Source organism: Halichoerus grypus, chromosome 1 (assembly GCF_964656455.1).
Source record: "Halichoerus grypus chromosome 1, mHalGry1.hap1.1, whole genome shotgun sequence".
In the NCBI taxonomy this organism is placed as follows: domain Eukaryota; kingdom Metazoa; phylum Chordata; class Mammalia; order Carnivora; family Phocidae; genus Halichoerus; species Halichoerus grypus.
In genome coordinates, this window is record NC_135712.1 from 124907087 (window position 1) to 124934096 (window position 27010).

Here is a 27010-nt window from a genome sequence, read left to right on the forward strand (position 1 = left end):
ATTTTTATGGGGCAGTAAAGAAATTCAGAAATGCCCATATTTTTCATATGCTCATACAGATGATAGAATGATACTCTAAATTTGTAGAAAAAGAATCTTAAACTGAAAGATTGAAAAAAAAAATGATTTGCACCAAAGTCTGTTATCTCGTTGCTGTAGTAATTGATTAAAGCCAGTTTCTTTTTAGAAAGGGTTTTTTTTTTTTAATTCAGTTGATTAATTTATATCAGGTTTATCGGTTTACAGGTTTATATTTAATCTCTTCATTAAGAGAAATACATAATTGCATTTTGGTGGTAAATTGTCTTTCCTTTTTATCAAGTAATTGCTGTTTTGTTGCTGATGTGACTGGAAAGGTAGCAGGGTTTGCCTTATTCTATAGCTTTACTATATTATAATAAGAGGACTTGTGAGACAAAGTGATCTATTAAAAATCATGAACAAAAGTTGAAAATAATGATCTCTTCCTTTATGTCTTGGCTTGTTCTTTAATGCTAACTTTTATATCTATAATGAATGAAGAAATACTTAATGTCTAAAGCTCTGTAGTCTGAAGGTAAGTTCTATGAAAATTTCTGTTTAGTATTATGTAAATGTATTATTTTTAGTTTTATGCAACAAAAATAAAGAATTCTAAAATAGTAGATATTAATATTGATTTTTAGAAAAGTAAAATATCTTTTCTTTTTTGCTCTTTAAACAGTGTTTCGGGTCGAGCTTTCCTGTACTGGCAAAGTAGATTCTGAGGTTATGATACTAATGCAGCTCAACTTGACAGTAAATTCTTCAAAAAACTTTACAGTCTTAAACTTTAAACGAAGGAAAATGTGCTACAAAAGTAAGGAATTTATTTACCAGAGTGTGTGTTTTATATAGATGTGATAAGGTCATAAATACATTTTGTCATCTTTCTACAGATTTGTGACCAAATCTTGATGATAGTTGCAAGTGAGAAAAGAAAGAGCACTAACAGATGAAATTCTGAGATAATCGCCAGGTAGCTTGTTGCCAGGAATCTCCCTCGGGCCCTTCATTCTCAAAATCTTTTCTCAGAATTACTGACTTTCCACTAGGGATATGAAATAGTACTCAAGTGGCTGGTCACCTAATTGTGATAGGGGCCCCTGAGTAACTGAGTGTTTGTGTTTTCCTTATAGAGGTGCTGATGCGCAGAATCATTGCCTGGGGCTAGACGGACTGGGCCTGAGATGGGGACAAGTCACTTACCCTAAGTCTTAGTTTTTTCATTTGTAAACTGGGCATAATAACCTGTTTCAGAAGTTGTTCTTTTTTATTTTCTCTTAGATTAATTGAATCAAACCTAAATCTTAGAATACCATGTATGGGTACTTAATAGATGTTAGTAGCTTTGGTTTTGAATAATCGGTTACTTAAGAAATTACAGTGGCTATGAGAATTCCTAGCACGTAGGCTGTAGATGAAAGAATTTTAGAGTTTCTCCTTAAAGGTCATCTAGTCCAACCTGCTCACTTTAAGTTGCACTAAGGTAAAGTGACCTAAATTTGCATGGCCACTTAGGTTACTATCTAAGATAGGGAAAATAAAACCCTCTAAACTTATTGAGTGCCTACTGTTGACAGCTGCTTTACTTCCATTGAACCCAGTTCTCTCTAGGCAGTGGGTCTCTCATTACCTCCATTTTCTCAGGAGGAAGCTGAGGCTCAGGGCATCTGACCAACTTGCCAAGGTCAGACAGCTAAGTGGTCCAGCTGGATGCAAACTCGTGCTCTTAGCACCATTGTTAAACTCTCTCTCTCTCTCAAACATTTCCTACTTGAAATTAGTGCTGTTATGAAAGATCCTAATGCCAGCAAGTGAGTTACAATGGCTGATGTCCAGATACATGCCAATAAAAAAGCTCTACTGCATTGGAATGGACATTTTTTAAATGGAAAGTTAGCAACACCTTTTAGCTTCAGTGTTTTGATACATTTTTCAGTTCTAATATTCTCAATTATGTACCTACTTTCATGCAGTTTTCAAGCCAAAGTGGACTTTAGAGTCTCTCTAGTTCAGTCTAGTCATTATATAATTGATATGAGGAGACTGGGCCCTAGAGAGACCGCCTAAGCTAGCATAGTCAGTCAGTGAGGAGTATAGAAGGCCTGGTTCCTGATCCCTAGGGAAGGGGATGTGACTGTACCATGGTGCTTCGCCTAATGTCTAAAGGCAGCATGATGGCCAAATGTGATGTGATTGATGGAGTCCACCACTTAGTAACCACTGAGGTTAAGGATCAGCCGACATTCAGAATGATCCCATACTTTGTCCATTTTCTTTAATATGTATGTGAAAATTAACATTAAAATACAGTTGGTGTAATTTTCTACTCTGTTTTAGACTTAAGTTTAATATAGTGCTCCCCTTTTCATTTGGTTGTTATACTTCTGGCCACCCCAATCATCCAGTTCATGGCTCTTTAATATGTGATCCTAATGTGTTTGTCTGGTTTTCTACCCTACTACATTTAAAAAATTGCAACAGTAAATATATCTGTACTGTATCGAATGTTAATGGGTGTTACTGGCAAGAAAATGTTCCTTTTTTATGTGAGAGTGGGGACTGCTTGATCAGGTAAATTTCATTACTTAAGAACTCCTTAGAGCCTTTATACTCTGCTAATGTGAATTATGCACCTCCACAGAGGTTAAAATATGTGTTTCCCCCCAAACTTCTTGACCACAGAAACCCTTTTCATTGAGCATCTATAAGCAACACCCATAGATTAGGAATTGGTGATTATAGTGATGATTATCAGAATCGTAATGTAGCATTTATTGTCTTGTAACAAATACTTCGTTAGTTCAGGCAGTGTTCTAAAAGAACACAAAACTATGTTAGAGAAAAACTCAGAAAATGTAATTAGAGTATTTAAGGATTTTCATGGAAAAGGAAGAATTTCTAAAGCATTTTTTATCTTTTTTTAAATTCAGAACTTGAAGAAGTAAAAACTTCAGCCTTGGACAAAAACACTAGCAGAACTATTTGTAAGTGTTACTGAGTTACTGTTCTCCATCACGAGGGAAGAAAAATGGCTGATTTTAAATGCACGTGATTGTATAAGGCTTAGAGGCCTTGTAGTGTCCAGTTTGTCAAAAGATATGTGAGGCCTTGCTATTTACTTCACTGATGTTTTGTAGATTGGTATATAGTCAGGGGAAATGATTAGAATATTGATGAAGCAAAATTCATACATATTTTATAGCAAATGAGCTATAAGCAAGAATTTATATCACATCATTTCGAATGGTTATAATTAAAGTATGAACATAAAAACATGTATAAGATCCTCATCTCAATAGCAGAAGGTTAGAAAATCTGACTGGTGACCTGGATGGGTTAACCCTCAGCTAATTTCATCCAGGTGAAAATGCAAGCTTAAAGGATACTTAAAGATACGTATTTAAACCTACAGAACAGAAACTCCAAGTAGATCTTTATTTTTTGGTAATGGTTGTGTCTAGATGGTATGACTTAGACTTCTTTTTTCCTTTTCTGATGTGGACACATATTGAGTCTTATACTTCCTGAGATAGTTTTAATAGCATTATCTTAAAAGGATAAAGAATTTGTGGTGGGGAGGAATTTCAAATATGCAAAAGTTGAGAGAATGCTCTGATGAACCTGCACGTGACCATTACCCTACTTCAGTAATGATCAGCGTTTTGCCAGTGTTGTTCCATTGATTTCCTCCTCCTTTTCTGGGTGGGTAAGTGGTTGGGGAGGAGTAGAATATTTTAAAGCACAGTTCAGGCATCATATCATTTCATCCATAAATATTCCAGTATGGATTTCTTTAAAAAAGGGCAATTAAGGGGCACCTGGGTGGCTCAGTTGGTTAATTAGTCTACCTTCGGCACAGGTCATGGTCTCAGCCTGCATTGGGCTCCCTGCTCAGCGGGGAGCCTGCTTCTCCCTCTGCCCCTCCCCCTGCTTGTGCTCCCTCTCTCTCAAATAAACAAATAAAATCTTTTTTTTAAAGGTAATTAAAAAAATAACCCACAATCACCCAACACCTATTCACTTGTATTTGATTTATCACATTTAACAAAATTAACAATAATTCCTTAATAAATTCTAATAGCAGACAATTACCTTATTGTCTCAAAAATATCTTTTTATAGTTTTGCCTCCACATCAGGATCCAAATGAAGTCCACACACTCTATTTTGTTGACAGATATTTTATATTACTCAGAAATCACTCACTCCCCCCTTATATCCCTTTTTTGTTGATGAAATTGAGTAATTTATCCCATCGAATTTCTCCTATCTTCATCTTTGTGGTGTTAACATACTTTTTTTTCTCCTGTAAACTGGTAATTAGATTTTGTACTTGATTAGATTTAGGACCAACCCTTGGCAAGAGTAGTTCATAGATGGTAGTATGTGCTTCCTATTTCATCTTTTTCTCACCTCAGGAGGCAAAGAGTATCTAGCTATCCCAAAGTAGATTTTTTTTTTTTTAGAGATTTTATTTTATTTATTTTAGAGAGAGAGCAAGCGGGGTGGGGAGGGCAGAGGGAGAGAGAGTCTTAAGCAGACTCTGCACTCAGTGCAGAGCCCGATGCCAGGCTTGATCTCATGACCCTGAGATCATGACCTGAGCCGAAACCATGAGTCAGACACTTTACCGACTGAGCCATGGACAGGTGCCCCCCCAAAGTAGACCTTTTTTGAAGGTAAAGTAGTATACGTTGTCTGCTTTTTTAGATTATTTCATTTGGATTTATCTCTAAGAAGAAAGAAAAACTATCTTAAAAAATATCACTGCTCCCCAAATTTACTTCGAAAATTCTAGTGACTTTACCCATTTCTTTTATGCTAGTAGGATGTTATTTCACACAGAGAAACTAGAATATTGCGTATTCTTGGTCTCTGGCTGTCTTTTCTTCAATACCTGTCTTCTTCCCTCCCTTTCTATCCATGCATTCAGCATCTTTTGAAAGTCTGCAATATGCCAGGTGGTATGATTAAAGCAGGGGACTAAACTGAGCAAAACAGACCCTGCCCTTAAGGGTTTATACTGTAGTGGATGAGATGGACAAGGCACTAATGCAATGATAATAACATAGTGTGGCAAGCTATGATAAGGCAAGTGCAAGGTGCTTTGGGAACCCTACGGAGGGGCATATAATCTCTGAAGGAGTGAGGGACAGCTTCCTGAGGAAAAGTGGCATCTCGTGTGAGACTTGAAGGGTGACCAGGTGGTGGCAGGTGAAATATCAAAGTGAAGGAATGGGAACAGTGCATATACAAGCCTGGAATTTGGAGGTAAACAAGCAGCATACATTTGGGGGATGTCCCCAGCAGAATAGTGTCCTCTTCTCTATCCTTGTGTGTGCTTGGATAGGTACTGCTGGCACCAGCCTTTAGGACCTCCCTTTTCTGCCCCTTCCAAGATTGAACAGCCTGTGGCATCCTTGAGGAAAGTCAGGCCTTCATTCAGGCTGTGTAAAGTCTAGCTGCCCTAGAAGCTATTTGGTCTCTTTGCTTTAATCTGTTCTGATTTATTGTTTTCTTGATTCAGTTTAAATTTTAGAAAGCAGTCTTAGAAGTTTTTGAAAGCTATAGCTTTTATCTTTTGCCCTTACCTATCCCCAGAACTCCACATTTGTATTTCTGTCAACTTGACATCTCCATGTAGATGTATACTGGGTACTCTTAGATACAACAAAACTCTTGATTCTCTCTCTTCCGCCAACCTGCCTTTTCCCCCCAATCTTTGTAAAGGTACCATTATCCACCTAATTCTTTAAGCCTAACTTTTGATTCTTCTTTTTCTTTTACCCCAGTATCATTCATTAGCAGGGTCTGTTGACTGTGCTTCCTGTCTATTAATTTATCTTCAATAACATTCTTGCCCACACCATTGCTGTCTCTTTTTCGGACTACTGTAGTAACTTTCTAACTTGTTCCCTGCCCCTGTCTTGCACATTCCTGAAAGCATTCTTTACACGACGTGCAGTCAGCTTGGTTTTTTTCCAGGTTTCATCGTGTGTATCATTCCTTTGCTTAATAACGATTTCCTGTCTTATGAAGGATAAAACCCAGATTCCTCAGGTTTTATTCAGTAGAATTATGATGTGAGTACTCATCATCAAAACTTACTTGATGCCTTAGTTACACCAGTTCTGCTTCTGTCTTCCCTGTGCTTGCTCAGATCACATGTATCTCTGTCTCTGTGCATCTCTTCCTCAGTTTGTGTGTGTGTTCGTGTGTGTGTGTGTGTGTGTGTGTCTGTCTGTCTGTCTTTGAGTTATTTCCCCCATTGCCAAGGTTTGCTTTCTCTTTCCCTCTCTGTTTTGAATAATAGAAAGTTGAACACAATTTCATGAGTGGGGTCTTGTTACCCTGCCCTTATCTTTAAAAATAAATAAGGAAAATAATCTGTTACTCTCATAAGAGAAAAAGACTAAAAGTTTATTGTTTTTTTTTAAATGTGTGGGTCACTCTTGTTGTATATTCCTTCTGTGAGTCAGTGGTTGGCAAAAAGATGTCTGATCTTTCCACTCTAGACGTCACTATTGAAGAAATATGAAGGATATATAGATCTGTGCTGTCCATTATGATAACTACTAGTCACATGTGACTATTTAAAGTAATTAAAATGAAATAAAATGAAAACTGCAGTTCCTCAGTAGTGCTGGCTACATTTCAAGGGCTTCATAGCCACAGGTGACCAGTGGCTCCTGTATTGGACAGCACACTAGAACATTTCCATCACTGCAGAGAGTTCTCTTGGATAGCACTGCCATACATACATGTAAAACTTGTGACTTTTGTACTCATTAATGAAAAATTTTGTTTAAAACCCTTTTTTAAAAATTCCTTCAACAACATTAAAAAAATTTTAAAAATTGTGTGAACTTATATCAACACACCACTGGTAACTGATCTTATCAAAGAGTGGGCACATGAAATGAAAATATTTTTTTACAAAGAACAGGATACTCATTGTTTATATTGGGTCATAGAGCAGTTGATAATATTTGTTTAAAAAGCTTAATGTGCTTTTCATTTTTATTTCAGATGATCCTGTACATGCAGCTCCAACCACTTCTACACGTGTGTTTTATATCAGCGTGGGGGTTTGCTGTGCAGTAATATTTCTTGTAGCAATAATATTAGCTGTTTTGCACCTTCATAGTATGAAAAGAATTGAACTGGATGACAGGTATTATACCTATTTTGGGAAAGGAAAAAAATTAAAGCGGTTATTTGCGTTTACATGGGAGCCCACACACACCCATGCATTGCGGTGCACAGGGGAGGGAGGGAGGATGATCAGGTCTTGCCAAAAGAAAAATTACTGTCTTTGTGATTACTGTCATTGTGTTTTTCTGAGTCTTTTTAAAACATTTTTTTGAAGACAGAAATTATAGTTTATTAGTTGGTGGGTAAGAAGTGAGGATCACATTTTTGTTCCCATCCCCTTTAACGTGACTCTATTCCAGACTCCTAGTACCTTTTTAAAATAGCCCTGTTTCTTCCTCCCAGTTCATCCCTCCATCATTATCCATCCATCCATCCATCCTTCCATCCAGTAAACATTTATTGAGAACCTGCTGTGATTAAACCATTGGTTCTCAACCTGGTTGCACATTATAGTCATGAGTAAGCTTTTAAAACATGGGTCCCACCTTCCAGAGATTCTGATGTAATTGGTCTCGGGTGGTGTTTGGGCCAACACTATTTTTCTTAAAGCTTCCTGGATAATTCTAATGTGTAGCCTTGGAGATATGCTAGGTGCTCGGAATATAAAAAAATTGATGATATACCTTATAGCTTCAAATATTCATCTTTGACATTAACCTATAATTATAAAAGTTTATAAATTTGATGATTATGATTTGTGTAGTATAGTGTAAGAATAGAAAAGGTGCTTGTCCCAGCCTAGGTGGGTCAGAGATGACAGGGAGGACTTTAGAGCCAGGATAGGGTGAGAGGTAAAGATGGAGTGACAGGTTTATTTTCCCAGTACATAATTATCATTTTCTTCCTCAGTGATTCCCACTTGGTGATTGAAAGATTTCCAGCTTCTTGACTTGGCTTTCAAAGCCCTCCTTTAGTGGAGAGATATCTCCCATACTCGTTGAACCTTTTTTTCTTACTGTACCCCTACTTATGCTGCAGTCACATGATTTTATGTTCCACACTTTGGCCCTGTATATTTAGGGCCTTTACCTATACTTTAGGACTTTAGTTCATGTGTTCCTTTTGCCCACAGGGGTCCCTCCATTTTTCAAGGAAAACAGTCCAAACCTGTTCTTCAGCTTTCAACTCCCCATTGCCATTTCTTTCATGAAGTCTTTTCTAAGCTTCCCAACTGCCCTCTGTTTCTTTCTCCTACCCTTGGCCTCCCCTTCTCCCTCTTTCCCTCTCTATCTCTCTTTGGTAGCAGTTATTGTACTTTTTTCTCCTGTAATAATTTTTTGTGTACTTGTCTCTCCCACTAGACTGTAAGCTTTGTCCGATTAGGGAGCAGTATGTCTTACTCATTGCTGAATCCCCAGGCCTACACAGTGTCATACACACAGTGGATAGGCACATTTGTGGCATAAACAAAAACACAAGGGTACAGGGAACTGGTTGGACTCAGTACCTGTCCCTAAGTACTCTCTGTCCCTCTGTTTTACTTTATCTGAGTAGAGAAGGAAGAGGAAGGTGGTAAGAATGAGAAGAGAAATACATGGGTGACATGTTTCAGAATAGGTTTTGTGTATATGGTGGTGTTGAAGTTAGAATTGGGGTTTACAGAGGAAGAAATGGCATTTGGAAGCTTCTGAGTGGGAAGTAAGGTAACAGGAACATTTAGATAAAGGAGTCACTGAGGAGCATGACATTTAGGAGTCTTGATACATTTTCCTTGAATGCTTACATGTGTGCTGGGGCTTTGAACACACATTGGACAGAGTTGTGCAAAAACTGTCAAGATACTATGGGGCATGTACCTCAGCCTAAAATAAAATAATCAGTGACTACTCATGCATTGGGTGTTTCGGTTCTTTCCATTTTCAGGCATAGGTTTCCAGACAGTGAATAAAAGCAACTTACATTATTGCTTGTTTTCAGAGTATAACCTAGTGGTTAAGACCATGGACTCTGGAGCCAAAGCATCTCTGAATTCTGGCTGTTCTACTTACTAGCTTTATGGCTAGTAATGTACTCAACATCTTTGTAGGCTTCTCAAGAATTCTGAGGTGGTACGAGAGTGCCACCTACTGTTCAGTTACTGGAGAGAAACAACCAGTAAATAATTTTGAGTCTGGCCATTTAACCATCAGGGTATGTTGGTTGCAGGTATTATTTAAGTAGTAGTTTCACATATATTATATAACGAGCCTCTCGAAAATCCTGGGAGATAGGTTTTCTTAATCCCATTTAATGGGTAAGTAAATTGAGGTCCTTTATTTTCCCCTCTTTGGGGATGGTAATGTTTCTCTTCCCTCCTCTAGACTTCTAACAACATTGATTTTTAGTCTGATCTTTGAGTAGTACTTAGAACTCCAAAAACCGGTGCTCTGTGGTTACCCACTGAAAAGACAGAAATACATGCTTAAGAGGTATTAATTTGTAGTAATCTTGAGTACAGGGTTAGCAGTTGCTTGAGCCTACCATCTTCTGGATCTCCCATATTATTTAAAGAATGTGATATAATGGAATGCTTCAAGTACTAGAGAATTCTGAAAAGTTCCATAAATTCTAAAAAGGTGGGATTGAGGAAGAAGGAAAATGTATGTGATTCAGTAAACTTGAACCAGATACGATACCCCTTCCCAAGCCTTGAGCATGTTGGTATATTTGATTTACTTTGATATTCCTTATTTGATATAGGCCATTTGATTTGAGACCATTAGTGAAAGAGGCCTGTCATTCTACTCCTTTTTTTAAAAAGCAATCTAATTGAATGGCATGGGCTCTCTTCCTAAGAGAAGACCCATAGGTCCCTAACATGTCTTTGTGTGAGGTTCAGGCCTACTATCTATGGTGTCTGAGGACTAATACCTGCATTTCTGAATGACTGACAAGATGAACCTGCTTGAGACGGTGGAGGTAGACAAGAAAAATAGCTCTTCATTATGAAATGAAAATTTCAACATGGAATGTTTGATGGACATCCATGCATTATTGTGATGGTCATCAGGATATTAAGCTGGTTACAATGGCTGCATGCATTTTTATATGTACAGAAAAAGGAAATTTCTCATTGAAGCTGACTTACCAGTTATTTCTCTCAAAAATTGTTTGCAGCATCAGTGCCAGCAGTAGCTCCCAAGGGCTGTCTCAGCCATCTACCCAGACGACTCAGTATCTGAGAGCCGACACACCCAACAATGCAACTCCTATCACCAGTAAGAGTTAATTTAATTCCAAAGATGATTTACTGACGTTGTCTGTGGTCTGTCTGCCAGTGGCACCTGTGTGCTTAGTTATTTGTGGGGCATGTGTACCATCCCGTGTACATAGTATCTAACGTGCATAGAATTAGGCTTGATCCCCAACTTCTGCTTTCTAGAGCATTGAGTGAAACATTCTAAAATTAGAGTAGTAAAAATAATTTTTAAAAATTTAAGTTTAATTGCTAGAATTAATTTTGGGGGAGATTTCCATAGATTAATTCCATCAAAAGGGATACTGAATCACTTCTATAGAAATTCAGGAGGAATATTTTCAGGTAGTTAGATAGACTAAGCCATTGAGCTGTATGAAAACAGAATCTTAGATTTTAATGAATTGTTTGATAATCTTAAGGGCTGTGGACTTTACATTGTGTTTTTTTTTTTTAAGATTTTATTTATTTGAAAGAGACAGAGAGCCCTCGGCAGGGGAGGGAGGGGCAGAGGGGGCAGGAGAGGGACAAACAGACTCTGCCTCTGCGCTGAGCTTGGAGCCAATCCCAGGACCCTGAGATCATGATCTGAGCTGAAACCAAAAGTCCAATGCTTAACAAGCTGAGCCAGCCAGGCATATTGTTTTTTTAATCACGATAGGAAGCTAGCTGCCATTAGAATTGAGAACATGGAATCTGATTTCCTTTCTCTTTAAACAGGATTTTGATGAAAGTTTTTATACTGTAACATATTGATGTTGGGGAAAATAATCATTCTTAGAATATAATTTAGACATAATGAGGAATCAGTCCCCACACAAACAAAAAACAACATAATCATCAAGATAAACAGTAGACTAGAATCAGGACTAAATTCAGTAGTGCTATTAATTAATTAGGTTCTTACAGGCCTGTTGTGATCTTTCTTTCTTTTTTTTTAAAAGATTTATTTATTTATTTATTTGACAGAGAGAGTGAGTGTGAGAGCAAGCACAACCAGGGGGAGTGGCAGGCAGGCAGAGGGATAGGGAGAAGCAGGCTCCCTGCTGGGCAAGGAGCCCGATGTGGGGCTTGATCCCAGGACCCTGGGATCATGACCTGAGCCAAAGGCAGCCGCTTAACCGACTGAGCCATCCAGGCACCCCTGTTGTGGTCTTTCAATACTGTTTCCTGTTAAAAAGAACTAGGATTCTTTAGGGAAGTGGATGATTTCAGGACTAAGTCAGGAATGAACAAGATAAACCTGGGACATGTTGAGATGGGACATTTGAGCATCAAAAAGAGTGACTGCAGGGGCGCCTGGGTGGCTCAGTCCTAAGTGTCTGCCTTCTGCTCAGGTCATGATCCCAGGGTCCTGGGATCGAGCCCCGCGTCGGGCTCCCTGCTCAGTGGGGAGCCTGCTTCTCCCTCTCCTCCCTGCCTGTACTCTCTCACTGTCTCTCCTTCTCTCTCTCTCTCAAATAAATAAGTAAAATCTTAAAAAAAAAAAAAAAAAGAGTGACTGCAGTGACTTAAAACTGAATATGTAAAAATCCATGAGTTTGTAATAGTTTTTTAAAAAGTTGATCATGATCATGAGAGGTAACTAATAATGCCTCATTCTGATGACTGGCTATATGAACTGTATTTCATATTTCAGTGGTTTCAGAGTAACCAGGTAGTGCTGGTTGGTGAGGGAAAATGCTTCTTTACAGAAGAATCCTACTTAATAAATGTGGAAGGAGTGATAGAATTAGAAAATCGTATTTGCAACCTCTGTTAAAATATTTGATTCAGGAAAAGATCATCAATGTTTAAAACCTTGTGAACAAAGGGAAATGGGATCATTTGAGGGATCAGACTGTCACAGTCTCACTCCACTAATGAAACTTTGCATCGCTAACAGTCGGACAGCTAGATATTTTGTACTCCCACATGTGATATACCATCCATAGAGTATTTTTATCTCCCTTCCCCACTCCAAGAGTTAACCTGGACCTAATCACAGCTGTGGAACTGACTGGCAGTTTACAAGAAATACAGGGATAGAGGAACAAGTTAAATGATACTGGAAGAAGCAGATGCTGGATATTCTCTAGGATAACTGAGCTGGTTTCTTTAATAAGAGTGGCAAGAAAAAGAAGAGGGGAAAGAGGGAATGCTCAAGATTAAGTAAAATTTGGGGCGCCTGGGTGGCTCAGTTGGTTAGGCGACTGCCTTCGGCTCAGGTCATGATCCTGGAGTCCCAGGATCAAGTCCCGCATCAGGCTCCCTGCTCGGCGGGGAGTCTGCTTCTCCCTCTGACCCTCCCCCGTCTCATGCTCTCTCTCTCTCTCTCTATCTCATTCTCTCTCTCAAATAAATAAATAAAATCTTAAAAAAAAAAAAGATTAAGTAAAATTTATAAGAAATCATGACAATAGTTACCATCACTGCCAATGAAAGAAAGAATTATATGCCCTTTAGAAGATATGATGACAATTATGAAAGTAGTTCAAACTATCAGAAGAAACAAATCATTGCTTTTAATGTTTAGATGTCAAGCTTTGCTCATTAGTCAATTCTTGATTGTGACTATGACCTTGAAGAAGTAGAGATTCAATTATTATTATTATTATTATTTTTAAAGATTTTATTTATTTGAAAGAGACACAGCAAGAGAGGGAACACAAGCAGGGAGGGAGTGGGAGAGGGAGAAGCAGGCTTCCCGCCGAGCAGGGAGCCCGAGGTGGGGCTTGATCCCAGGACCCTGGGACCATGACCTGAGCCGAAGGCAGACGCTTAACAACTGAGCCACCCAGGCGCCCCGAGATTCAGTTATTATGTACTAAAAGGAAAATACTTTTTAAAAGTCCGTCAAAATTATTTATTAAAAATATTTTTAGTTACTATCTATAAGAAGTATTATTTTTATGGACATTATCTTAAGGAGATAGATGGTTCATTTATTATGTATGGCAAAAACAAACACTTTTTAAAAATACAATGGAAATTCATTTGTGTATAAATAAAAAGAGACGAGAGGAGTAAAAAAATATTTGAAGACAGAATGGCCAAGAATTTTCCAAAATAACAAAACACAACAGACCACAGATCCGAGAAACTCCCAACAACTCCAGGTAGGATTAAACATATACAAATACAGACACACACCTGCATATATCCTATTCATACTGCTGATCGATGGAATCAGGTGTTGTCAGCTTAATCCGTTGGTCACAAAGCTCCCAAGCCTATCATCTAGATAACTGTAGCAGCCATTGGTGACGGTCATCTAGGTCTGCTAACTCTTCAGGGAGTTTTCTTCCCATATGTTTACCGAAGTGCATAAATCTTAGAGATACCATTCCAATTTTTACTTGCTGATGCTGAATCCTTCCTTGATTCTAACATTTTTTTCTTGGAATGAAAAGTTTAAGTTATGGCTAGGTAATTTTGTTTTTGCTGCCAATGTAGTAAGAATGGGAAATATGGGAGCTGAGAAACAGATGTATCTCACAGTGATTTGACCAGGCTATATAAAACGAGATTGATTAAATTGATCAGATGTTTTGTTAGAAAAGATAGTTTTACAAACATCTATTCATTTGAAAAGTTTTTTTGTTAGGAGACTATATTAGAAAATCTTTGGGAAAAAGTCCATAAAAGGGATTAAATTAAACACTATGAGTCAAAGCTTATTTCATTTGGCTGAAAGGCAGTTGAAGTGGTGGTAATGGTAATATTCATTTTAGTGTTTATTGTTTTAATTACTCATTTTAAGATTTTGGGGTAGGTGAAAAGTTTTTCTTTAAAATTTAGTGTGGTCTTTGTAGGTAATTTTCCCTGTTCATGTGTGTGCCTTTTTCCTTTTATGATTTTTACATTTATTTATTCCTGTGAGTTGAGTCCTGAGGTTTTGACTGAATTAATTGACCCTGATGGCATAATAAGGGTATTTATATTTCTTGGTCTGGCTTTGTTGGCTCCTCAGGTTATCCTACCCTGCGGATAGAGAAGAATGACCTGAGAAGTGTCACTCTTTTGGAGGCCAAAGCTAAGGTGAAGGATATAGCAATATCCAGGGAGAGGATAACTTTAAAAGATGTACTCCAAGAAGGTATTTATTATCTCAAAACCAGTTTCTCAAGGTGGATTTAATGTTAGCACTTTAAATTTTTTTTATTTCAAATTTTAAGAATTTCATCTCTTTGTGTTTAAGGATAGAATTGCGTAATTTATTTCCTTTATAAAACTGATTTTCATTTTTTATTTCTTTAGATCTTTAATTTGCCTTAATACAGCTTTGGCATAATTCTTAATTTTCGAGTATATTAAAGCATATGTTATATATTAGCGTTTGTTACCTTTAAGTACATTTTCATTCTTGTTTAAAGATGATATCGTCACCTAGCAAGTCTATTTGCTGTGACAGATAGTATGGGGCCTCTAGCAGACAGAGCAGGCATGGGCTTTGGAGTTACACCCAACTTCTAATCCCAGTCTCACAATTTATCACCTGTGTGACCTTGGAGAAATCATTTAATGTCTTCCACGTCCAATTTCCTCTCCTATAAATTGAGACTATATTGTCTGTTGTTGAACTAGGTGTGAAGATCAAATGAAATGATGTACATTAAGTGAACTAACACACAATAGATATTTTATAGATGTTATTACCCTTCCCTTCCCCACTTGTTGGTCCTTCTTTTCTTTCTTGAGTTTTAGGGTATTAATTGGGGAGATGGCTGACAGAAGAGTATAGGAATTAATAATAAAGTACTTCATTGAGCCCCTCAAGTTGTTAAAGAGAATTACCTTTCTCTTTCCACAATCCAGTTTGGAATGTTTTAAATATATATGAGTCATTCTGAATTCATCTCTTGGTTGAGATGGTTATAGGTCAATCACAGCTAAGAGAGAGGCTTGAACTGCCCCCAGTGACAAATAGTAATTAAAAGAAGCAAATTTTTTGGGTCTATTTTTGAATGTATGATGGGGGTCCATTTTTCTCCTTTGTTATTCTGAAACTAAGCCTAGAAGCTAACTCATAAATGCCTCTACTGATACCCAATTACTGAGTTCCAGTATTCCTGGCTATAACATTAGTTTATTTTGGATAATTCAGAAAGAATTCTCATGTACTTAGTTTAAATATGACATTTCTAAAAGCATGTTAAAATCTTTCTTAGTTACAAAGAATTTCTTTTTCTTTTAAAAATTTATTTATTTTTTTAAAGACTTTTTTTTCTTTTAAAGATTTTATTTATTTGACAGTGAGAGATACAGCGAGAGAGGGAACACAAGCAGGGGGAGTGGGAGAGGGAGAAGCAGGCTTCCCGCTGAGCAGGGAGCCCGATGCGGGGCTCGATCCCAGGACCCCGGGATCATGACCTGAGCCGAAGGCAGACGCTTAACAACTGAGCCACCAGGCGCCCCTAAAAACTTTTTATTAGAGGGAGAGAGAAGGAGAAAGCATGAGCGGGGGGAAGGGGCAGAGGGAGAGAAACAAGCAGACTCCTTGCTGAGCAGGGAGCCCAATGCAGGGGATGATTAATGATCTCATTAATTATTATTTTTCCTTTAGGTACTTTTGGGCGTATTTTCCATGGGATTTTAGTAGATGAAAAAGATCCAAATAAAGAAAAACAAGCATTTGTAAAAACAGTTAAAGGTAGGATTTTTTTTCCATACTATTTCCAGAATGCTTTCCCAAGGTGGATCATGCCAGTGAAATTTCGTCTCAAATTCTCAGTCTGTGCCTGACTTTAAGTCAGTCCATGGTAATTTAGCTGATATGAGACTAACTTTTGAGGAAATTTGGGTTGTTCTCATAAGGTATAGAAAATAGAGTTCTAATAATTTAAGATGTTAAAACACTAGTTATTACCCAGGTTTGTAGTTAAACTACATCCATTTGACTTCATTGTTGCTGTATCTAATTCTGTGTTTTTCCTAGGTAAAAATTTTGATTTTCCCTCTTAAAAACATTATTAGTTTTTCTTTCTTTCCTCCTTCCCACTCCCAATACTGCAGTCTATAAAGAATAAAAAAATGAACCCCAGACTAAAAGTACCTTATGTGAATAGCCTTGTTCACTTTCCTTCCACTCCCCCTGCCTTTTTTCTGCTATTATATGTAATGCTGCAGAAAATATCCATGTGTGTATGTCTACTTTTTGGCTTAGTTTTATAGGTATAGCTGTAGTTGGCATTGCTGTCCCAAGAGGTGTTTACATTTAAAATTTTGATAGATACTGTCTGATTGTTTGCTAAAGGGTAGCACTACTTTATGTTATCATGAACAGAATACCTATATTCACATAATCTCCTTTTGGAGAAATTTGATGCTTAATTTTTCACCTTATAGTTGATATTTATAAAAGTTTAAATCTTAGTTAAATCTGTTTGCTCATTTTAAGAGAAAGAAAAATGTAATTTATAGGGTGCCTCATGTCTGACAGTGTCTGATACAGACAGATGACAGGATGTTAATTTTGAAAAAAACAAATTTAGCATTTTGATGTAGAAATAGAGGGGAAAATTAAATTCAGTTTTATATGTAGGAGGTGACAGTTTTATTAAATTTTCAAAGTTTATAAGATCGTATGTTTTTAAATCTTAAATGAATTCATGTAAAGTATGAAGGGTTTATGTTTATTGTTTCTAAAAAGCTGTACTAACCTAACAAAAAAATGTGAAATTTGATTTTTTTTAATTTAGCAAAATTGCTTGCTTAAGGATCCTGCAAAAACATACACACACAGACACTAAACCACTAAACCACCACACAAACCACTAAACAAGTGGTTTAACTTACTATACTGTTCAGTATGTATTTTATCTACCTACTTCTAGCCCCAAAGCACTTTTAAAGGGTAATATTTAAGTTAGGTCCATTAGATTTCCTGACTAGTTTTGAAGGATATTTTACATATTATTCTTTGTAAATGTAAAATTTGAACCCTAAGTTTAATAACTGTTGACTTTTGTCACATTTCCCGCATTTTTAAGGAAATATTTCTCTAATTTTAATATTTCTTCTGGGGTTTATACGTAATCTGTGGGCAGTTTACAACTGGGCTGTTACTAATTTGTTCTGAATGAATCTTGAATCAGCAGAAGAGCCTTCTAATCAGAATTGGATTGATTTAGGGTTGGAAGGGGGGGGAAAGGAAATAATAGTGATAAGAAAACACAAAACTGTTTCACAAGATAAGATTTCTCCTTCCGGATACACTTGAAATTGTAGTCACTTGGTTGTTTCTACGCCTTACCACTGTAATTATAATGTTCCTTCTGAGCTAGCGGGAAATAAGAGAAACCACAGGGAGTCCTTAGCCAAGATGTTGTCATGGTTTGCATGAGAAACAAAGAGGAAATGCATTGACCACAGCCCTTGCCTCAAAATTATTAGATAACTCCACATGATTGGGTATTTCTGAGATTTACTCTTTTGGAATGTTATTATTTTTTTAATTGAAGCTATGTAGAGCTGACCAAGTTCTTTCACAAATCCGTATGCTTTGTTACATGCCACACAATTAGAAGTGCAGCTTAAAATGCAAGAAGAAAGTTTTCAAAAGATTATTGCCCTTTGCAAAGCTTTAGACATAAGCAAGAAATTGCAGTTTGGCTTCTTAAAATATTCATAAATTTGCACAGAGACTTAATGGACATTCTAATATAAATTTACAGAGATTAAAATTAGCAATCTGAATTTCACAGTGAATATTGTGAAATTGAATTCGATAGAATTAATTAATTTGAGGTTATCGGTGTTAGGGTCTTGTTTTGTTTCATAGCTGCTAATATTTTGCAATTTTGAAATAAGTTTTTTATCGTTTTGTTTTTTCTTGTAATATTTTGGAATGTAAGTATTTGAGTATTTTTAAGATTTTATTTATTTGACAGAGAGAGTACACAGCGAGAGAGGGAACACAAGCAGGGGGAGAGGGAGAGGGAGAAGCAGGCTTCCTGCCGAGCAGGGAGCCCAGTGTGGGACTTGATCCCAGGACCCTGAGATCATGACCTGAGCCAAAGGCAGACACTTAATAGCTGTGCTACCCGGGTGCCCCATGGCCATAATTTAATTAAAATTTATTTAGACTACAGAAAGAGAAATAAAGGCACATTCTGCCATTCCTAGATGATCCTAAATTTTGAGCAGTTTTTAGACAACTAGAGTTTATTCCAGCAGACATTGGTGTGAAGCACCTTTTCCAAAGAAATACCAAGTGTTTCAAGTTCTTGGCTTTTTGTCCACCCATCTTAACATTCCTACAAAGGTTTTAAACTAAATGAAGCTGTCTGGAAAAGTGGACACAACTAGCAAGTGTGGAAGAGAGAGTGATTCTGGTTAGTTTTAGAAGAAAATGAAATTTGTGGTTTCTTAGCTTCAACAGCTCTACTTTTAAGGAGCAAATGTGACACAGACTCCTAGTGCCTGACTTCAGTGTTCTGGATTTTACTCTTGGTTCAGTATTTTACTAGGTAGAGCTGGGATGTGGATCTTAGCTCTGCCACTCTTTCTCTCCTTTTCTCTCTCTTGTTGCATTGATCAGAAGCTTTATAAATTATTACTACTATTTTTACTGTTGATATACAAATTAGTCTTTTTCTTCATATAGATCAAGCTTCTGAAATTCAGGTGACAATGATGCTCACTGAAAGTTGTAAGCTACGAGGTCTTCATCACAGGTGAGAGAAGAAACCACCCAGCACTTAAGTGTTAATAAGCATGGTAACATTGTATGCTACATTTTTATTTTAAGAACGTTGTGATATGTTCTGAATTGAAAGCTTTTTGGAATAGGTTTTTTTTTTTTTTAAGAATATTAAAGTGAAATGCGTGCCTAGTGCACAAAATTTAAAAATGCAGTGAAGTATAAAGAAGAAAATAAAGCAGAGTATGTAAGTCCACATCTGGATAAACATAGCTAAGCTTTCAAGAGAGTTTTTACATATTTGTATGCGTATTTTCCTTTAAAAAATACGATAGTGATATATACTAAAAAATATCTGCTATGAAATTTTTTAACAAAGAATACCAAAAACAAGCATAATTAACGCCAGTAATCCCGTCTCCTAAATTCAGTGATAGTGAACATTTTGTCTTTTTTGTTTGGTGTTTGTGTATATGTCTATTATCTATCCAGATGATACATAGATACTTATGAGTGTAGAAATATTTTAAAGTAAAATGGATATCTCAACACTTTCAACACTTTCAATTCATTTCCAACATGCAATTCCACACGCCCCATGACGATGTTTTCTTAAATAATCATAACACCATTATTATCTTTAATAAGGTTAATAGGCTTTTTGATATAACAAAACAATGTACCTAACTCTTCATAGAAGTAACTATGAATTCATGTCCACATTTAAAAAAGATATGTAGCAGCTGATTGAATGGATGTACTATGTTTTATATTTAACCAGTGTCTTATTAGGTCATAGTATAATTTAAAAAAAATACTGGTAGTTCTATAGAAAGAACTTTGTTTTTAAAAAAGCTTGATTATAAGTCCTCTTCACAGAGCTATAACGAAAGCTTCTACCTTCTGAGACAAAAAGGGCTTAAATATAGTATTGCACTGTGCAGCAGTATCAGTAATGGGGCAAGGTCTTCGTTTTTTTTTTTTTAAACAGCTTGTAAAGTCAGTTTCGTTTGTATGCCTATTGCAGATTTGGTTGCATATATTTACAAAAATGGGACAGTGACCATCCCTGTTAGAAGATATTTATGGACTTCTGGGGAGAAAAAACACATGAAAGAGTGATGCATGCAAAAGGCAGCATGCATTTTAATTTCTGGGTACTTTTGAGCAGTTACTTGGGTTCTGCCAAAAAATAAGATGACTATGCAGAATTCTATTTTTGAATGTCATTTATACTTTTGTTCATATTTGAAAGAATTTGAGAACCTAAAAAGAAGGCAGCAGTTGTAAGATCAATAAAATGGTAATGAAAATCAAACTGAGTTTTATGGCATTGTGATGGTGGAAGAGAAAACAAATAAGCCAACAATGAAGACACAAATATTTTTGCTGTGATTGAACATAAAACATCTCTTAGCTTCTGGGCAGTCAGGCTTGAGGAACCATTAAAAGTTGATAAATCTCAGTATTAGAAGAGAAACAAACATAAATATTCCTTGGGGGAGGAAAAAAGGTTTTCTAGTTTCAAATTCTGAGGCAGCTGCCTCATTAAGCTTATAATCTACTTGGGACATTGATTAATATAACTGAGCAGATAAACTTTATAGTTTCACTGAGTATAAAAAATCCCAGGGACCTTTGAAAAAATTGAACACACAGTACTGAGCGACGGAAGATGTCCCATTGAAGGGTTAAAGTCAAGTGGTTGAAGAAAGTTATCTTCCATTGGCCTGATTCAGTCCAAGTGTAGAACTTACTTACAGAGGAATGGATGGCTGACTCATTCCTGAGACTGTATTTTCTAAAAAACACATTTTGTTTCCTCTGAGTAACAAAATAAGAATTGGTTAATGGTCATTTGGAAATGTCCTTCTTGGCAATATTGGAAATGCTTGATGTTCTCTTATGCTGACACTAGGGGGAAGAGTCAAAAGTGTTTAATACTAGTATGTAATGTTAATCTAGTACTTTGGTACCTACCTGGTATTCTTACCCTGGTAGAAGGTCTGCACCACTTCAGCACAGAAGTGGGAGACTGGACAAATCCAGACAAAGCCAGGATTTTCCTAAGAAGCAGTTTTATATCCATTGTAGCCCAAAGATGCTTTGGCTGAAAAAATGTTCAGAACAAGTATTTGGAGCATTTTTCATGTGGCTTTTCAGCTGTAGTGTTTTCTAGCCAGCATCCTATCAGGATGAATTAGCAGCCCCAAGACACCCTTAGGTGATGGAATTCCACATGCTAAACGGGGTTGATACTGGACATTCAGTGATTGGGGAAAGTCTTCTAGAGGCAGATTGTGTAGCTTAGTCATAGTTAATTGTTCTTCCTGGCTATACAGTAATACCAGGACTCCTAGGTTTTTTGCTTTTTGTTTTTTTAAGTAGGTGCCACACCCATTGTGGAGCCCAATGCAGGGCTTGACCCTGAGATCAAGACGTGAGCTGAAATCAAGTGTTGGATGCTTAACTGACTGAGGCACTCAGGAGCCCAGGACTCCTAATTTTTAATGAGCAAAACATATTGTCAATATGTAGAAAGTACATTATTGTTCTTTACACTCATGGTTGCAGTTTTTTTCACTTTTAAGGGGACTAGGGCCTACCGTGCTTTTCTTTCTGACCCCTGGTGTTATGGCTGTGTCTATGCATTTATTTGTTCATTCGCTTATTCTTTTTTTATTTTATTTTATTTATTTATTTGACAGAGAGAGAGATAGCGAGAGCAGTAACACAAGCAGGGGGAGTGGGAGAGGGAGAAGCTAGCTTCCCACTGAGCAGGGAGCCCTATGTGGGGCTCGATCCCAGGACTCTGGGATCATGACCTGAGCCGAAGGCAGACGCATAACGACTGAGCCACCCAGGCGCCCCTCATTCGCTTATTCTAATTCATGAAGTGCCAGTTTTGCACTTGCAGCTCTGCTAGGCCTGAGGGATAAAAATGAACTTAATGAGCTTCAGTGTTCATATTACAGAACTTATCAAGCAAACGAAATACACTCAGTAAGAAATGATGCCTTGTTTCAGAATTTAACTTTTTAGAACTGGTTGTAGTGTATAATTCCACATGCAAAACATGTTTACTTCGTGTTTTAACATTCCATGAGTAAGAATTGTAAAGTGTTGAAGTATTTTAAAGCATTTTGAAAGTTTTTATTCCTTTTTCCACTGGAATTTGTGAGAATAATTTTTACTGTAAGTTAAAATAGCTGTAGAAATAAAATTTATTTTATTTTAATTGTAACTTAATTTAATGACATCAGAAGTGCTTCATAACAGAGTGCTCTTGAGTTATTTCTACTTGTAGTTTGGCTCTCCACTGCCCAAGCTGCCTGATGGCGACCTTCTTAACACTGAGTGCCTCCCAGCTCTCCCTCTGCAAGCACACTGGGCAAGACTGAGAACTAGATGCAGTTCTTGTCTCATGTCCCCACAAAACTTTCCCTTCCTCTGCCTTGTTCTTGTCTACAGCACCAGTTTCTGCTCTCATCCATTCTTCCTCTAGGTCCCAGATCTTCCTCTTTATCCTCCTTTCCTTTATAAAATGGACAGAATGAAGACCAGCCATTTTGTACTTTAAAACATCTTCATGCGGCTTGTTACCTCTTCTGGAGGACTTTTAATGATTTGATCTCAAAAAGCACTAAAATACCTTTAACTCTGCTCAGTGGATTTCAGACATGAGGAGAGGAGCAGAGGAGTAATTTTGGGGAGGGGGGTTTGAGAGATCGGGTAACTCCATTACTTCTAAAATCATGGTGTGCTCAGTTAAACCTGAATGCAGACCTGCTGTAGTCATTTTAGTGTGCATGCGACTTGGTGTGAAAAGAGGCTCTGTCACTTCCCTTGTATTCTTTCTTGCTCTCCTGGGAGGGCATATCCACTGGTCCAGGGGAAAGCACAAGGGTTTCTGGAATCAGATGAAGCTTTGAATTTTTTTCTCCATGCACTTGTTGTTTGTCCTTGGCAGATTATCTAACCTCTCTCTGTATGGGTTTCCTCACAAAGTGGGACTAATCGTCACTGGCACTGTTAGACTGAAATGCAAGCAGAAGCTGTACTTAGAGGGGTTACCTTGTGCAAGTTTACTCATCTCTGAGTCCTCATTTTCCGCTCCTTGGGGTTAGTGCTTTCCCTTTTAGTAACTCCTGTGCAGCATGAAGGGAGCCGATAGCTTTCACTTGGGCACTGTTGGGCCAGAATTGTGTGACTGTGGTTTTAAAAGAGACACATGCTCAATTGAGACAATTTAGAAAATCCAGAAAAGGCAAGGTAGCAAGCAAGGTAGAAATGATCTAAAGCCCTGCAACTCAAAGACAACAACTTTTAATTCTTGTCATATTTTTGTGCAGAGTTTTATTAGTTTTTCTCCATGTTTGGAATTATCCTGCAAACATATGTGAATTTTGTACCTTGCTTTCCTATAAGATAAACATTTACTTCTCTTAACATCTTTTTGTGACCATTTATATACTGTCCTATGATTTGGGTGTACTCTTGCCTTACATTTGCACGTTGAAGTCGTTTGCAACTTTTTGCTATTAATATTGCATTAACTATCCTTGTTTATGTAGCTTTTTAATGTTTAATATTTCCTTATTAAATATCCTTAGAGGCAAAATTTGCTAAGTTAAGGAATAGGAATGTTTTTAAGGCTATGTTACTTGTGTTGTCAGATACTTATTAAATGCTTATTTTTTTGTGGCACAGAATACAGAGCATTGGGTGTAAAAATAAGAGTTCATGTTAGTTTTTGCATTTTAGAAATTTTTAGCATAGTGGGGAAAATGAGATAATTATGTGTAAAGTTACATAACCTTGGAGAAAATTAAATTATTTCCAGATACCAGTGGAAAGAGGTGTCATTAGGCAATAGGATGAAAGTATTTATGTGTGCCATGGAAATTTAAAGAGAAACAAGAATGTTACTACATGCTTTGGCTTTATTCATAACAGCATTTTATGGTTGGTGTGATGCCATGTTAGAGGTATGGAAACTAAGGCCAGGAGAGATAGTCACACAGACTATCTATAAATGGTAAATACAGGATTTAGAAATCAGATTCTAAGTCCCATGTGACCAGCTAAGGATATCTTGGCTGTTGTGGCAGTTGAAGCCTCTTTGAGGTCTTCTTGATGATCATATTCTGGTCCATAGTCTGCATGGGGGTCTTTTTTTTTTCTTCTTTAATGTGTTGATGGACTTAAGGGTATGTTATAATACACTCATAATGCGTTAAGTCATTTTTAAATGTCTCTGATTACCCTTTAAGAGTAAAGATTTAGTGTGGCTAGAGTGTGTCTTCAGAGAATCCAGTCCACAGGAAACAACTTCGAGTTTATAGCTTTTCCCTACCAAGAAAGTGCGTATGTAGAAAATACTGAAGTCTAGTTTTAAAGGGCATTTGTTAATTTTATTGCATTTTTAAAGGTAATCATGTTTTTAAGTATGTTTGAGATTTTCTTGTTTTGTTTTAGGTTATCTTTATTACTTTTTATTAAAAATAAGCCTTTGAGGTTTTAGATTTCACTTGTCTTTTTCCTGATTTCTTATTATTTTGTAGAAACCTTCTTCCTATTACGCATGTGTGTATAGAAGACGGAGAAAAACCCATGGTGATACTGCCTTACATGAATTGGGGGAACCTTAAATTGTTTTTACGGCAGTGCAAATTAGTAGAGGCCAATAATCCACAGGTGAGAAAAATTTGCCCAGATATCAATTATTTACCAGGAACTTCTGATAGTATCTTTGAAAGTAGATGTTAACCTTCTTATATATAAACTGTGTAAAAGCCTGCAAAAAGAAACTCAAAATGAGCCAGAAGATAATTATAACCTGTTGATTTAGAGGAAGATGGTTTATGATTCCTGTCTTGAAGGTTGCACTTCACTGATGCTGAAGTTTTTCCTTTTTCTCCATTGTGTGTTTATTTATAATCACCTCAACTCTAACACCATCTCCGTCATTTTCCTGATAAGTCTCTGAAGGCACTGGTACTAGATCTCCCTTCTAGGAATGGAAACACACTTGACTGAGTCATTTGGTCCATATTGTATCAAAAGCTGGTGGTGACTGGAAGTCTGGATTATGGAGATAATTGGATCTATTTTTAATATGCTTGGCTGTAAGATGTCAGTCATCTAAGAGTTTCCATCTCTTCACTGCTTGTGCACATAGCTGTGAAGCATTTGGCTACATTCCAGACGCATGGTGGTAGTTATCCTAAAGCCTAGCTGTTGTTTTGTTGCCTACTGTAACTTGTAGCCACATTAAGTTTGCTTTAGGGTTTATAATAGTATACGTACTATGGTTACCAGGAGAAAGTAGATTCAAAGGCTGCATTGAGTATTTGACTTAATATGTCACTATGCTTTGTAAATTGACAGGATTAAAGTCAGGGTTCCAACAAGTTGTTGGCGGCTGTAGCCCATCAGCATCACCTGAGGAAGAGTTTCATTCCTCAGCCCACAAGACTGGTATCCTGGCTCTAAGAGGAACACGTCAGTAGTGAGAGCTGTAGACTTCTGTTAGCTAGAAAATGGTCCCCAGAGATCATCTAATAAAAACTATGAGAACATAGTTTAAAGAAGAGAACAGGTTACTGAATAGTAAGCACTGGGAATTTTACCTTGAGAGTCATGGAACAAATAATTACTGAGCAGCTGCTCTATATGTGCTGGATGTTGGGGAGCTATACCTGACAGATGAGAGAGGCGGTCAAGTAAATGGTAAGTTATATTACAGACTGGTAAGGCTGTAGTAGACACAAATATTAGGGAGCTATGGGAACATATTCTTGGTCAAGAAGTAGCTTTTTAAAACTCCATGTGTAGGTGTGAAGAAGTATTTTGGGATGGAGTAGGACTGTGGAATAAAATAAGCAGCTGACTGCCATCATCATTTTTGTGCTAACTGCAAACGTCATTTTTTTTTTTTAAACCACAGGCAATTTCTCAACAAGACCTGGTACACATGGCTATTCAGATTGCCTGTGGAATGAGCTATCTGGCCAGAAGGGAAGTTATCCACAAAGACCTGGCTGCTAGGAACTGTGTGTAGGTGCCATGAGCTCATCATGTCATTTCAGTGGACTGGGGGCTCTCCCCAGGAGTCACAGTGGGCATCGTATGGTATTGAAGAATAACTGTGATCCATATGTTTTAAATACGCCAATTGTATTTGATGTTCATGTCTCTACTTTTCAGCATTGATGACACACTCCAAGTTAAGATCACAGACAATGCCCTCTCCAGAGATTTGTTCCCCATGGACTATCACTGTCTGGGGGACAACGAAAACAGGCCAGTTCGGTGGATGGCTCTGGAAAGTCTGGTTAATAATGAGTTCTCCAGTGCTAGTGATGTGGTAAGTTCTGGGACTACTGGATATCAGCAGGCTTTATGTTTTAATTTTTTTTTTCTATCTTTTTAAATCTAGTAATTGTTCCCTGAAATGTTTCAATGAGAAAGCAAGCGTAGTTAGCTCCATTCAGTCAGTTTCTGGAAAGAAGCTGTGACCCAAACCATGATCTGTGACTGTGCATAATCACATTTCATCCTCAGAGTAGCCCTGTGAGGGGGCTGTTAACACTATGAAGTAGCTGGACACTAATATCCCAATTTTAAAGGTGGATATCAAGGCTTAGAAAGGTTTCCATAGCTGATTATTTTTCTTTCTTATTTAAGTCTCAGAATGACCAACTGGTTGCCAGATCATAAAGATTTATTGTTTTCTTCTTTTCAAACAACCTCTTCCAACATTATGACCTGTGTAATTTATAATTCCCTAGATGTCCCTCTCTTCCCTTTTGTCGGTTTCTGAGTAGTTCTGCCCACCAGAGCAGATCATATAGTGGGATCTTTTATACTTAGTGATGAATAGTTTCAGAAGCCATGTTTACTTGTGGGTATTTTGCAGATATTTTAAGTTACTTTTATTTTTTATTTATTTTTTGATTATTTATTTGTCAGGGAGAGAGAGAGCACAAGCAGGCGGAGTAGCAGGCAGAGAGGGAGAGGGAGAAGCAGGCT

General features: G+C 37.2%; 1 protein-coding gene across 2 annotated transcripts in view; it reads left to right on the forward strand.

Annotated features, from left to right (window-relative positions):
• RYK (receptor like tyrosine kinase) overlaps positions 1–27010 on the forward strand; it is a 92093-nt gene that overhangs the window by 44724 nt on the left and 20359 nt on the right. The window contains exons 4-13 of one of the 2 annotated variants that reach the window (XM_078071668.1): positions 704–838; positions 2955–3008; positions 7053–7197; positions 10275–10375; positions 14297–14431; positions 15899–15985; positions 18941–19010; positions 24541–24673; positions 25926–26035; positions 26186–26345. In XM_078071668.1, coding sequence (XP_077927794.1) covers positions 704–838; positions 2955–3008; positions 7053–7197; positions 10275–10375; positions 14297–14431; positions 15899–15985; positions 18941–19010; positions 24541–24673; positions 25926–26035; positions 26186–26345 — 1130 coding nt within the window. The remainder of the gene's footprint in view (positions 1–703; positions 839–2954; positions 3009–7052; positions 7198–10274; positions 10376–14296; positions 14432–15898; positions 15986–18940; positions 19011–24540; positions 24674–25925; positions 26036–26185; positions 26346–27010) is intronic. The other variant, XM_036077021.2, reaches the window with a different exon arrangement.